This window comes from Vigna radiata, chromosome 10 (assembly GCF_000741045.1).
Source record: "Vigna radiata var. radiata cultivar VC1973A chromosome 10, Vradiata_ver6, whole genome shotgun sequence".
NCBI classification, from domain to species: domain Eukaryota; kingdom Viridiplantae; phylum Streptophyta; class Magnoliopsida; order Fabales; family Fabaceae; genus Vigna; species Vigna radiata.
Genome location: NC_028360.1, coordinates 8,587,248 through 8,600,479, shown reverse-complemented (window position 1 = coordinate 8,600,479; position 13,232 = coordinate 8,587,248). Strand labels below are relative to the sequence as shown.

Sequence of the window (13,232 nt, the reverse complement as noted above, 5' to 3'; positions counted from 1 at the left end):
GCGGAGATGTTAAGATATGCTAAATATTTTATTAAGGGATATTAGACGATAAAATATTGTGTTAGTTATAATTTAGATATTATTATAATTTGTGCATATTTGTGCACTTGTAATTCCTTTAATAGATGAAAAATTATAGGATCCTTATATATATATATATATATATATATATATATATATATATATGATATTCTACTCTTTAAAATAATACATCAGAATTATTCTTTAAACCTTTTATTAAATGACAATAGACACGATACAACAATAATAGTACTGAAGGCATGATAAGGAGAAAAGGAGAAAAGAAAGATGAAAAAGAAAATAGATATAAGAAAGAAGAGGAAGATGAGGGGAAGATCTCAATCGCCATTTTTACTAATGGATTTTATTAACGTTTAAAATTCACCGATAAGTAATAATAAATATTTATTAATAAATTTATTAACGATTAATGATATTTTATTATTATCAACAAATTTTAGAATTTGTCCATTATTTATCGACAAATATTTTATTAATAAATTTGTTATTATTAATAATTTATCTATAAATTTGAATTACGGATAAATTTTATTCCTTAATAACATATGATTTATTATTTTTGTCATTTATATGTAACGAGCAATTTTGTTTTATGAACTATAATGTTGATAGAGAAACCGAGTTAAAGATGACATATGACATGTAGAAATTCACATTATCCGAAAGCATTAATGAGTTGGAATTTAAGTAGTTGGGTAAATAATTGTTTAAGTCCATTTTCTTCATTGTTAATGTAATTTTAGTACGTATTTTTTATTTAAACATTTGACATGAATATTAAAATGATCTAGGTCAATATTTAGTGCTTTGACGCTTTCTAAATTATCACAATTCTAGTAGAAATAAATGCTAATGGGGATTTACTTCTAAGTGTTAATGGACATTTACTTCATATTGGTATATAAGCTTATGTGCCTTTTGTATATGATTTTTGTAATATCCTAATGAAATTTATAATTTATTTTAGGAGTTAACATAAATAATAAAGGAGAACAGTAATGAGTGAGCAAGTAAAGAGAAAGGAGACATAAACTGTACATAGAATTTCACTACAAGAAAAAACGTCATTATCTACCGCCAAAATCCATATATAAAGCCCAAAATCCGTATATAATATTTGGTTATATACGGATTATATACGGGCAAAAATCCGTATATAATACTGTCGTAGCTAGTGTTATATACGAAAAATCCGTATATAATTTATATACGGAAAATCCGTACATAAATTCCGTATATAATTAGCATTTTTCTTGTAGTGTTTGAACCTTTTTACAAGAACAAAATGTACAAAGGGAGACCGAACAGTTCACATAATAATACCAATCGGTCTAATACAAAAGGTATATCGAATGGTCCTACAAAAATATAAGATAGACCGAACGGTTATATACATAAGATGGTAACTAAAATCTAAACTAAGGACCAGACGGTCCTGCACTGCTCTCAAGTACAACATCTAAAGGCTGGTCGGTTTGTAGTGCATCCTCCAAACCGAACGGCCAAATACCGAACGACAATATAAGTAAAGACAGAAAAGATAAGGGTAAGCTTACGTAAATTTAATTAATCATCCCAGCATACATATAAACATAAAGACCAAATAGTATAAGCAGCATCACATTCATACAACCATCATACATACATAGCTATGTAAAATGAACGTTAAAACGACCACTTAGACATTGTCCAGACTGTATGAACCATGTAGCTCGACGTTTCTAGCACTCAGTGTGGTGTAGTAGCTGACATAACTCATCAGCTGCCACCCGAGGTTAGTCCTACAACGATCATCTGGTCTTATGATCACGGACCTCCTGTCATTCCCATGCATGAATAACCTTTCTCTACATGAGAAAGCGTCATCATGGAATATCAGGATCAAAACGACACCAGAGTCTGACCATGTTCATACTTTACCAACCATCACCAATCTTTGAGACATTCCACCCTTGGAATTCTCTTAATGAACCAAATTCAATCCAAATACACACCATCACATTCATAAGTATTGAACAAAGCTAAGGAAATGACCAAACGGTCTAGCACTGAGAAGGGAAAATGGAGTATCAAGGAAAGCTTTAAGAGGTGACCGAATGGTCTAAATCTGAGAAGGACCGAGTACTTTCCAAAGCAAGGCAAAACATATAATTGATTTATGAAGATGACCGGACGCTCAACAACCGAGTTAAACTTTAAGGAGATCGAGTACTATACAATTCAAATCGAACATTTTTGGAGTAAAAGAGTTCTTTTCAATAGATCGAGTGTTAGTACAAGACCAAACACTCTTTGGGAATCAAGTGTCAGTATAAGACCGAATATTTTTCCAAATACATAATATTATAAACCGAGTACTTTAAAGATCAGGTGCTGGTGTAAGACTGAGCACTAAAATATACTAAAGGCTAGCCTATGACCGAGCACTTCAAGACTGAGTACTTGGTGTAAGACCGAGTACTTTAAATCGTAGCAATACTAGTTTATGACTAAACATTTCATAAGACCAAGCACTAGATCTATGACCGAGTGCTTCACATGACCGAACGTTTTCTGGATGAATAATTATAACAATGTGAAACCAAACGCTTGGTTTATGACCGAATGTTCTTAAACCTACTATATATACTAAAATCGAGAGGGAAAGACTTCCTTAAATTATTAAAAGACTAGATCAAGCAAAGTATGTAATAAAACAATATGAACATCACAAGGCTGATCGGTCATCAACTGACTCTCTGTAGAAGAGAATTCAGTCAAGACCGAACGGTTTAGGGGAGTACCGAACGGTCCTAATGACCTTCGATCACAGATTTCAGAATATCTCTAAGTTTCATACATTTACACTAAGTTCCTAATCAATATCAAACCATTCATGCAACAACATACAATATTCCAACATACCAATTCAATCATCCAACATACATTTAATCATGCATCCAACCATACAAAGAAATCATAATTAAATCTTATAAGCTTCCCTTACCTCTATTTTGAGCTAAACTTCTAAGGTTCTTTTGCAGCAACTATTTCTTAGGGTTTTCAAGATCCAAGGTCTGATTACAAGAAAACAGATTTAGAGAAATGACTTAACAACCACATGCAAGCTTAAAGGGTGCGTGCATGCAAGAAGGCCAAAAAGCTTCCAAGGTCAGAAACACTTACTGGTTCAGAACAGAAATCTGATCGGTGCAATTTGAAGAGCTTGGCGCTAGGAGTAATTAATCTGAAAGGAGGTATATGATCGAAGTAGAAGAAGGGGTTAGAATTCTAGAGAGAAGGTTTGAAGGTTTAGAGAGAATGAGGAGAAATGGAGTTTCTGGAAGATGAAGAGGAAGGGTTGCATGCAGAAAGTGGCACCAGATTTAAATTTTCACTTTAAATACTGCCTCCACTAAAAACGTTCGGTCCACTCCATGCTTGCCACTTGACTTCCACTTTTTAGAGACTTACATCAACACCGATGTCTATGTACAACAAAAAAATTAATTTTTAAATCGAATAGATGTCAAATTAGTCAGGCTTCCGATGTATTTGATATTGTAGATGTCGATTCTGTGTACAATAGACGTCCAATTTCTTGTTAAATAACACCAGCGGTTTGCGAACAAACACATCGTCTTTGCCTTTTTTCTCTCCGCTGCTCTGCATTTTCTAGGTAAGTTTCCTCTACTCTGCCTTTTCGTTGTGTTTTGATGCGGTTTTTTTGTTGTGTCTTTATGTAGCGCAGTGCACCTTCTCCATTTGCTAGTTTCCTCATAAGGAAAACTTGCGTTTTTTTGGATTTCTCACGGCATTTCAATCCAAGGACGAACTTGGGTGGTTGCCTAGGTCCATTCCGACCGCCAACGAAAAAGTATACGGTGAGAATTCACCGTATGCTCACCGTATTCTTTTTCGGCGGTCGGAATGGACCTAAGCAACGACCCAAGTTCGTGTTTGGGTTGAAATGTCATGAGAAGTCCAAAAGACACAACTTTTTCTTACGAAGAAACTAGCAAAGGAAGGAGGTGCTACTACGCTACCCTAAGACACGAAAAAAGCCGCAGCAAAACACAACGATCATCACTTCATAGATGTCGATTAATGTACAAATCAACGTCTATATGACGGAAAGACGTCGGTTAATGTTTGACGGCTTTATAGACATCCAACGTGTTAAGGACCGACGTCTAAGGTAACCTTAAACGTCGGTTAGTGCAATGTCTGATGTCTTTATAGACGTCGCTGTTTAAACTGAACCAATGTCTATATCGACGTCGCACCTGCGAAAAACCGATGTCCTATTAACGTCACCTGTATAGACGTCGGTTCATTTTCTGACGTTAAAAGTCCAAAATAACTGACATCTAAAACCTTTTCTGCACTTTTCTGCACTAGTGCATACACTTTACCACATTAAGTACATAACCATTTTTTAATTAACTTTTTTTTCACACATATTAACTTTATAATCACTAGGTGGTTAGCATTTGGTTTTATCGCAAACACTATGCATTATGCAGTTAACATTGTTTGAAACAATTTCATCGCGGCTAAGCCCAATTTTGACAAAAGGGTCCATGTATTGTTTTATGTAACAGGACAAAAAAATCAATGTTATTATTTGTTTATGTAACAGGCTTAGTTTCTTGATTTATTAATAATGTCAAAGTTGGAAGCTTCAAATTTCATAGGGAAACTACCCGTTTGTGTCTTTGCAAGGTCGTTGGCCGTTGGCACTTGTAGCTGCTTCGAACATCATGTCATGTGGCTAACATAACTTTTCCTTCCACCCTTTTTCGATGCTTTCACTCCTCCATCAGACCCTCTCTTTCCCGTTCTCACTCTCGCATTTTCTGGGCTATTGTCTGTGTAATCAATAGTTTCAAGAGTGGAGTGTGTGTAGCTTATACTGCTACCCAGTGTTTATATTCAGGTAAAGTTGTCAGCTTTTCTTTCTGGTTGGTGAAAAAGGATTTGTCTTCTTTTATTGTCAACGTATATAATTTTGAAATTGTAATTTTATATAATTGATTGTGAAATTGTAATCGATTGTGAGAGGTGTTGATCAGGCATCCCACACACACACTTTCTGGTTCACTTTCTATGTAATCAGTAGTTTCAAGAGTGGACTGCATACCTTACATTACTTCCCCAAGTCAATCCTTATGTATAGTTAGCTGCTTTTTTTCTCTGGGCTCCTTTATTATTGTTACCCTATATATTTGAAATATATAATTTTTTTTATTTATGGTTGATTGTGAAGGTGTAATCGATTATTGGGTCTTGATCATGCTGCATAGTTAGGTCTGGAATTTCAAATTTGATTTATGTTTTATTGTTAAGATGACTGAAAGTTTCGTTTTCGGGTGTGTTTTGGTGAAGGGAATGAGAAGAAGTTGCTAAGCTTGGAAAACTGGTCATTTTTGCTTTGAAGTTGAATGTGTGATGGAGTTTCCTTCCTTTTATCGTTTGAATGTTTGGAGGGCACGTGCAAATATGCGAGTTTGGACCCTTTTCTTACTCCTGCTGCTACTGGAGATTGGTGTTGTGTGTTCTAGTTCTGACTACTTGGTTGGTCTTGGAAGTTATGACATTACAGGCCCTGCTGCTGATGTTAACATGATGGGGTATGCTAACACCGGACAGACAGCATCCGGAATTCACTTCAGGCTACGGGCTCGTGCTTTCATTGTTGCAGAGCCAAAGGGGAAGAGGGTAGTGTTTGTGAACCTTGATGCTTGCATGGCTTCACAGATTGTGAAAATCAAACTAATTGAGAGGTTAAAAGAAAGGTACTAACAGTGTATAGTTCAGTTTTCAAGAGTTACTGTGACAAAAATTGTGGTATCTGGAGAAAATTTACCTTATTTCTGCTTGTAGTAAAATGGATCTGAATGCTCTGTAAGTAAGCAGTTCTCAGAGAGTAAAATGAGCAATCTTAATCATTCATGAGAAAAAAAATGGTTGATATTACATACACGTACTTAACAAATCATGATTGTGTTAGAATATCAACGGTTGATTTTTTTTCATCAGAGCTAGAAATAGCTGATTTTGCATGTACTTACTTTAGATGAATGAATCAAATCCTTATAAGATATTTTCATCTCAATAGTTGTGTGATTAAAGTACTATTTTCATTTTGTTTGACAGATATGGTGATCTATATACTGAAAATAATGTAGCCATTAGTGGAATTCACACTCATGCTGGTCCTGGGGGTTATCTTCAATATGTTGTGTACATTATAACTTCTTTTGGATTTGTGCATCAGTCCTTTGAAGTCATTGTCGATGGCATTGAAAAATGTATCATCCAGGCCCATGAAAATCTCCGAGCAGGATCTATATTTGTCAATAAGGGTAAGGGATACAATTTGCATACTCTCTTCCTTCCTAGACCTTTCTGTACCATGTACAAACATGCGATCCCACACACAGCTTTTATATCAATTTATATATCACAGATGGTATTGTGCTTGTGCATACTGCTGAATCATTTCAGAAAAGAAGAAAAGCTACAGGAACTGAGTTTAGCTTTGCATTTTGTGTTGCATGTTTTTTAAAGTTTGAAGACAAAAAAGCATATGACCTTAAGTAGGAGGAGGAATTGGAGTTTTCTTATTTTGAAATTGGAACATTTGTGAAGTTATTCTTTCAAGACCTCATCACAACTTTTAATATATGAACTCTAGTGTTAATTGCTACTCTGTACCACGGTTTGGTTGATCAAAAACCCAACTTAGAAATATGATAAGAAAGAGGAAATAAATACGATACACACAACAGGTATGAAATAGAAGCTCACAAAGTTTATTTATTTTTTTGCTAATTTGTAGGTATGGTTCAAATTCAATACTAGATCTCCATTGTTGTACTAGTTCTGTTGTAGTATGAAACCACAGGACAAAATGGTTACTGCTGATCTTCTTTCCTTTCTTTAGGTGAACTTGGATGGTAATAACTTATAACTCATTGGATGGTTATTTTATACTTGCAGGAGAACTCTTGGATGCTGGTGTAAATCGCAGTCCTAGTGCTTATCTAAATAATCCTGCTGAAGAGAGAAGAAAATATAAGTATAATGTTGATACAGAAATGACTCTTCTAAAATTTGTTGATGATGAATGGGGACCTGTTGGATCCTTCAATTGGTTTCCTACTCATGGAACATCAATGAGTCGGACAAACTCATTAATTAGTGGGGATAATAAAGGCGCAGCTGCACGTTTCATGGAAGATTGGTTTGAGCAAAAGGGTTATGAGAAAACTGATTCTGCTAAAATTGAAGATGGCGGTTTGCCACGAAAAATATCAAATATAATTCCTGGCCTTCACAATAACAGTACGATGCTTAAACTTTATCTTTTGATGTAATGCATCTGTTGTTGAAATTTTTTAATTCTTTTCCAGCACTGTTCTAAGAAGCAAGATAAATATATCCTAATTGATAGCATGAATATTTAGTTTTATATGTCAGGTGGATCCATCATTTGGAATGCTAACACTTTTTGAAACTCATGATGACATTTTAGATATTTCATTATCTGTTTCATTCTTTGGTTAAAGAACAAATAGTAACCAAATATATTTTATTTTGTTTGCTGGACTGATCGAGGTTTTTATTCAGTTCCCACGTGCTACTTGTGAAGTAACAATTGGTTAATGCCTGGTCATATATACTTTGGCAATCATTTGTTTTGTGTATGTCTTCAGTCATAGCTCAAATCAAATTATTGCTATATTGTAGTTTTGGCTGCATTTGATATGTCTACATGCTTTTGGCTGCCAATTTTTGTTGTACTTCGGTAATGTGGGCTGCGTGAAATGATATTGTTACGTAAATTTGAAGGTAGATCCTTTGCATTCAAATGTTACAAGCGTTTTTAGTTTGAAATTCCTAACGTTTATTGACTATTGTCTACATATAAGAGAGAGTAAGATGAAAATATGCAAGCTATAGCTAAGTGAGCAATTATTGAACGACTGATGTCTTACTTTGTGTGATTGATGTTATTTAACTAGGTCAGCAGTGGTAAGATATCTGAAAATTATATTCTGATCTAAAATTCATTGGTGCAGAGCATGAATTACTTGAAATTGCTACCTCCTTTCAGTCTTCTCCTGGTAGATCAGCAACGAAAACATCAAGTGTTTCTAAACGTGTGAGAGCTGCTCAAAGGAAGGATGGCAAACCTAGATTTGTGTCTGCATTCTGCCAATCAAATTGTGGAGATGTTAGTCCAAATGTGCTTGGAGCATTTTGTATAGATACTGGATTACCTTGTGACTTCAATCATAGTACATGTGGAGGAAAGAATGAATTATGTTATAGCCGAGGACCCGGGTAATTATTTATTACATACTCAGTGTCACAAGTGCATGAAAATTCCATCTAAGCCTTTGGAAGTACTAAATTGCATTATTTATGTGATAGCTACCCAGATGAATTTGAAAGTACACGCATTATTGGAGAAAGACAATTTAGAAAAGCAGTTGAACTTTTTAATACTGTGGATGAAGAGATTGAAGGGGAGGTTGATTTTCGACATACCTATATAGATTTCTCCCAACTTGAGGTAACCGTTTCCAATGAAGGAGATTCTGAGGTTGTAAAGACATGCCCTGCTGCAATGGGGTTCGCATTTGCAGCTGGAACAACAGATGGACCTGGAGCTTTTGATTTTACACAAGGTGATGATAAGGTAATCATTCTTCCTTAGTGCATTCTCCTAGACAGTAGTCTTAAATACTTGTTATGGTGTATGCTCATTATTTGTTTTGATATGTGTCAGGGAAATCCTTTCTGGAAGCTGGTGCGTGACTTGCTCAAGACACCAACCAAGGAACAGATAGACTGTCATCAACCCAAACCCATTTTGCTAGATACTGGTGAAATGAAGAAACCGTATGATTGGGCTGTAAGTTACTCATAAACCTTTCCCTTGGTTCAGTTTACTTATCTCCTCTGTGTTGGTTGAATAAGGACTCTTTTTAGCAATTAGCATTCACATTCCCCAGTATTGTCTTTAGGATAGACTTTGTCATGTGAATTATCCCATGCCAGTGAGATCCTTTTCTCCATGACCTCAGTTCTATGTGGAAATTGCTGAGTTGGATAGCTTCTTCTGTTCTTTATCTTCCATTTTTGTAAGAGTTTTGGTTTCAACTAATTATTCAAAGTTGTTGATCTAAATTAGGTTTCATGTAGAGGTTGAAATAAGATGAAGTTAATGTACATACTTCTTGTAGATAAGAATTTTGTACACATGAGGATCTATTATTTAATTACATAAGTTATATTTACTGATTCAATGTGTTTTAAATTTTGTCCCAAATGCTCTTTGTTAACAGAAGTTCTGTGTACAAGTTTTACTGTATAGCTTTCAGATGGTATGTGCTAACAAAAAGTAACCTTAACTTAGATGAAGCATTCATGTTCGTGCTATTTTTGCAGCCTTCAATACTTCCGATTCAGATCATTCGAATTGGGCAATTGGTCCTTCTTTGTGTACCAGGAGGTACCAACTTGTCTCCTGCTGTCTTGTTTTATTGTAATATGCTATTGTTGGAATCTCTACCCGTCATGTTCTCAACTGTTGTTTCGATTATGATAGAAACTATTACATATAAGTATATCCAAATTTCATTGGATAACTATTATTGATATCATGTTATTATGTGGATTGGTTTTGCTTCTACTTTTTGCAGTTTAAAGCTGAATGGACCTTGGATACTTTTCTCTTTCTCTTCTTATATATATGTATAAATATTTTGAGATAAAATGCAATCTAAATGTCTTTCCTTAGAGCTGTCAAAACGGGTAACCTAGTCAACCCGACCCGGCTCATCACGGGTTGGTCGCTTAGTGAGCCAACCTAACCCGGGTCATTTATTAGCAAGCCAGAAAAATCTGAACTCGGCTTGACCCACCACGGATTGGTGGGTAAACGGGTTGGCTCACTAGCCCATTTAATTACAATTTTTTTAAATAAAAAAATTACGAACTTTCTATATTCAAATTTAAACAAATTTCATTCCCGAAAAATGATGTTAAACGGAAGACAATTCAAAATAATAATAAAAAGTACAATATAGTCCAAATGTTATCCAAAACAAACACAAAAGACATACAAATAAGTTTCTTATATGCCATAAGTTTCATAAATAAAATAATAAATTAAAAAAATAAATTAGGTAGGTGGGTTGGCGGACCAACCCGGCACACCACGGGTTCAACCCGCATGAGCCGGGTTTAAATCTGACACGCATAAAAAATATTCAATTTTTTTCAAAATCCAACCCGAACCCGTGGTGGGTCACGTCGGGTCGGGTTGGCTCGTGGGTTATGACCCATTTTGACGGTTCTATCTTTCCTACTCTCTAAGGTAGGGGAGCTTTTCCCGTGGAAATTGATGGCTATTTATTTATTTATTAAGCGTTTGTGAAACAACTTATTTTGGTCCTTATATTTCTTTTTTGTTGCTTCATTCTTGTCTGCCATTGTTTTCATTTGACAGAATTCACAACAATGGCTGGAAGGCGTCTTCGTGATGCAGTGAAGACAGTTCTAACTAGTGAAGAAGATTTTGAATTTGATGACATTTACATTGTTATAGCAGGGTTATCTAACACCTATTCACAGTACGTCACTACATATGAAGAGTACCAGGTGCAAAGATACGAGGTCAGTTGTAAGAGCATGAAACTCACAACAAACATTAGATTACCATTGAGCAAGGATAATTGAAACACTGACAAACGTGAAATTTTAGTGATCCAAATTTTTAATCACATAATATTATTCTGTATTGACAAAAGATAGATGGAATCAGACAGGGTTTTTGAGCACTTTTGAAAATGTGCTCCTACTTCAGTCATTGCTAGAGCTAGCCAACTAAACATTCTGCACAGTTGTGCTAATGTGCAGAGACATGTGGATAATGTTACAGTGGCAATAGCACATTTTTAGGGGCTATTCTGTATAACTCTCTGACTTGAACTTTCTTGTTTTCAGGGTGCTTCTACACTATATGGTCCACACACACTGAGTGCATACATTCAAGAGTTTAAGAAACTTGCAATGGCCCTCATCAACGATGAACAAGTAGAACCTGGACCTCAACCCCCTGATCTCTTTGAGAAGCAAATAGGCTTACTTCCACCAGTTGTGGTGGATGGAATTCCCCTTGGAGTAAATTTTGGGGATGTTTGTGCTGATGTGCCACAGAACTCAAGCTTCAAAAGTGGTGATATGGTGACTGCTTCATTTTGGTCTGCTTGTCCTCGCAATGATCTTATGACTGAAGGCACCTTTGCACTGGTGGAGTTTCTCCAAGAAAAGGATGATTGGATTCCTGCATATGATGATGATGATTTCTGTCTGCGCTATAAGTGGTCAAGGCCTTACAAACTGAGTTCAAGGAGTAGAGCAACATTGGAATGGAGGATACCAGAGGGTGTGACTCCTGGTGTATACAGATTTAGACATTTTGGTGCTGCAAAAGGTTTATTTGGATCAATTCATCACTTTACAGCATCATCCAGTGCCTTTGTAGTAACATAAACTAAAGGGAGGCATATTCTTGCTTGCAGCCGTTACTATAGTTATGATTTGTCTGGCTGAACTTTAACAGAATCCCTCAATCCTAATGAAGGTTGATTCAACTATGATCACCTTTATGCTTTTTCCTACAAATTCTGCACCTAACCTTAATTTTTATACTATATCTCTGGTATAAATGAGAATAACTTATATTAGCTTTAGAAAAATAAGATGCTTGTTTGTAGGATAAAATTTACTTTGATTTTAAATTTTATATTAAAATCCGAAGGAAGCAAGAAGATATTTCAGGTCATCAAAGCCCATAAAAAGTAATAAGGATCAACTTATGCTTTAGCTGGAATTAGCACTTGTTATGCTTTTTCTTTTTTTTTAATTAGTTTTATATCACATGAAACAATAAATAAGGAAATTCTAGGTAAGTTAGCCACTAGATATAAATTTAATCACTTCATACTAATTTAATTTAAGAGGATTATGAGTGTGAAGATTTGCTTGTATGGTATAGGAGTAGATTTAGAGCTGTCAAATTGGTCCACTTGATAGGCTCTAGCCCTAATCCATGTGGATTGGGGCCAAAAAAGCCCACAGGGTCAAAAATAATGTGTTGAAAAAGCCCACAGGACCAAAAGCCCCTAAAGCCCTGTGGGTCAGGGTTAGCCCATGGGCTTTTCTTTTTATCATCATAAAAAAGTAAATGAGTTAGGTTAAATATAGGAGTCTCGAAAAATGGATAGAAATGAAGAATATTTATTTTTATATTGATTTAAATTTTCATTTCTACTCTCATTAAATTAAATATAAGTCTTATATCTTATATTTTATACATATTAATCTTTAATTAAGATTTAGATTAACAAAATAAATTTACACAATCTCGCTGGAAAAAGTGGTGGCAAGGGATTTTGTCGGTGATACAATAACAGTTGGTCGTTTTATATAATATATGTATATGCATAAAATTTTATAAAAAGTTCAAATATTTTTTATTATATTAATATGGTAACAAAATATTAATCAACATATTTAAACTGAAAATTCAATATTTTTTAAAACCAATATGTCATTAATTTTTACGGGTTAGAGATAAACTTTTATTGATTTATAATAAACATTATTCATGCATATGAATCATAAATTGTTAAAAAAAGTCGTATTAATTATATATTTTTTTACTTCCTAACACAATAGTCAATATCTGTTTACAAAATATACATTTTCAATCATAATTCATTGAACTAATCTTACTTTTTCAAGATTTACATGTAAACTTCAGCTAAAAAAGAAACTAACTAAGACTGACAAAAAAACAAAAACCACATGGTGGTTCAGTGTGACATTCCTATTTTATACCATACATGTCTAAAAATCAAGATGTTCACATTGATAATAAAAGAGAGCAGTTGAAGAGTAGGAAAGTTAATCAGGTTGTGAATTCAGTAATCCCGAAATCTAGAGGAAATTAAAACAAAACACGTGGGAAAATGCTAGAGTTTTTCAAAATAGATACATATGTTCAAATAGAAGGTCAACAGATTATAAATCCTAAAAAAAAAAACTAAGCTGCAGCATCAGTGTTGTCTTGGTCTTCCAAAACATCCTCCAAAGTGGGTTCATGCTCATCTGCTCACATCCAACAAGGA

General features: G+C 34.6%; 1 protein-coding gene and 1 long non-coding RNA gene across 2 annotated transcripts in view; one reads left to right on the top strand and one right to left on the bottom strand.

The window, feature by feature from the left end:
• Positions 1-4,660: 4,660 nt before the first annotated feature.
• LOC106776250 (neutral ceramidase 1) lies at positions 4,661-11,696 on the top strand. Its single transcript, XM_014663639.2, has 10 exons — positions 4,661-4,960; positions 5,410-5,819; positions 6,181-6,389; positions 7,027-7,371; positions 8,109-8,373; positions 8,464-8,731; positions 8,822-8,947; positions 9,484-9,547; positions 10,547-10,713; positions 11,044-11,696. The coding sequence occupies exons 2-10, from the start codon at positions 5,473-5,475 to the stop codon at positions 11,590-11,592; spliced, it is 2,340 nt and encodes a 779-aa protein (XP_014519125.1). The 5' UTR covers positions 4,661-4,960; positions 5,410-5,472; the 3' UTR covers positions 11,593-11,696.
• A 1,374-nt stretch (positions 11,697-13,070) lies between these two features.
• The window catches only part of LOC111242661, a 2,020-nt gene continuing 1,858 nt past the window's right edge, over positions 13,071-13,232 (bottom strand). Inside the window, exon 3 of the long non-coding RNA XR_002669941.1 lies at positions 13,071-13,212. This is a non-coding gene — a long non-coding RNA (uncharacterized LOC111242661). The remainder of the gene's footprint in view (positions 13,213-13,232) is intronic.

Excerpts from the sequence above, each read along its gene's own strand:
- LOC106776250 (XM_014663639.2), top strand. The coding sequence starts at position 5,473 with ATGGAGTTTCCTTCCTTTTATCGTTTGAATGTTTGGAGGGCACGTGCA. Across the intron at positions 5,820-6,180 it reads ATTGAGAGGTTAAAAGAAAG|ATATGGTGATCTATATACTG; the intron begins GTACTAACAGTG and ends TTTGTTTGACAG. Across the intron at positions 7,372-8,108 it reads TCCTGGCCTTCACAATAACA|AGCATGAATTACTTGAAATT; the intron begins GTACGATGCTTA and ends TCATTGGTGCAG.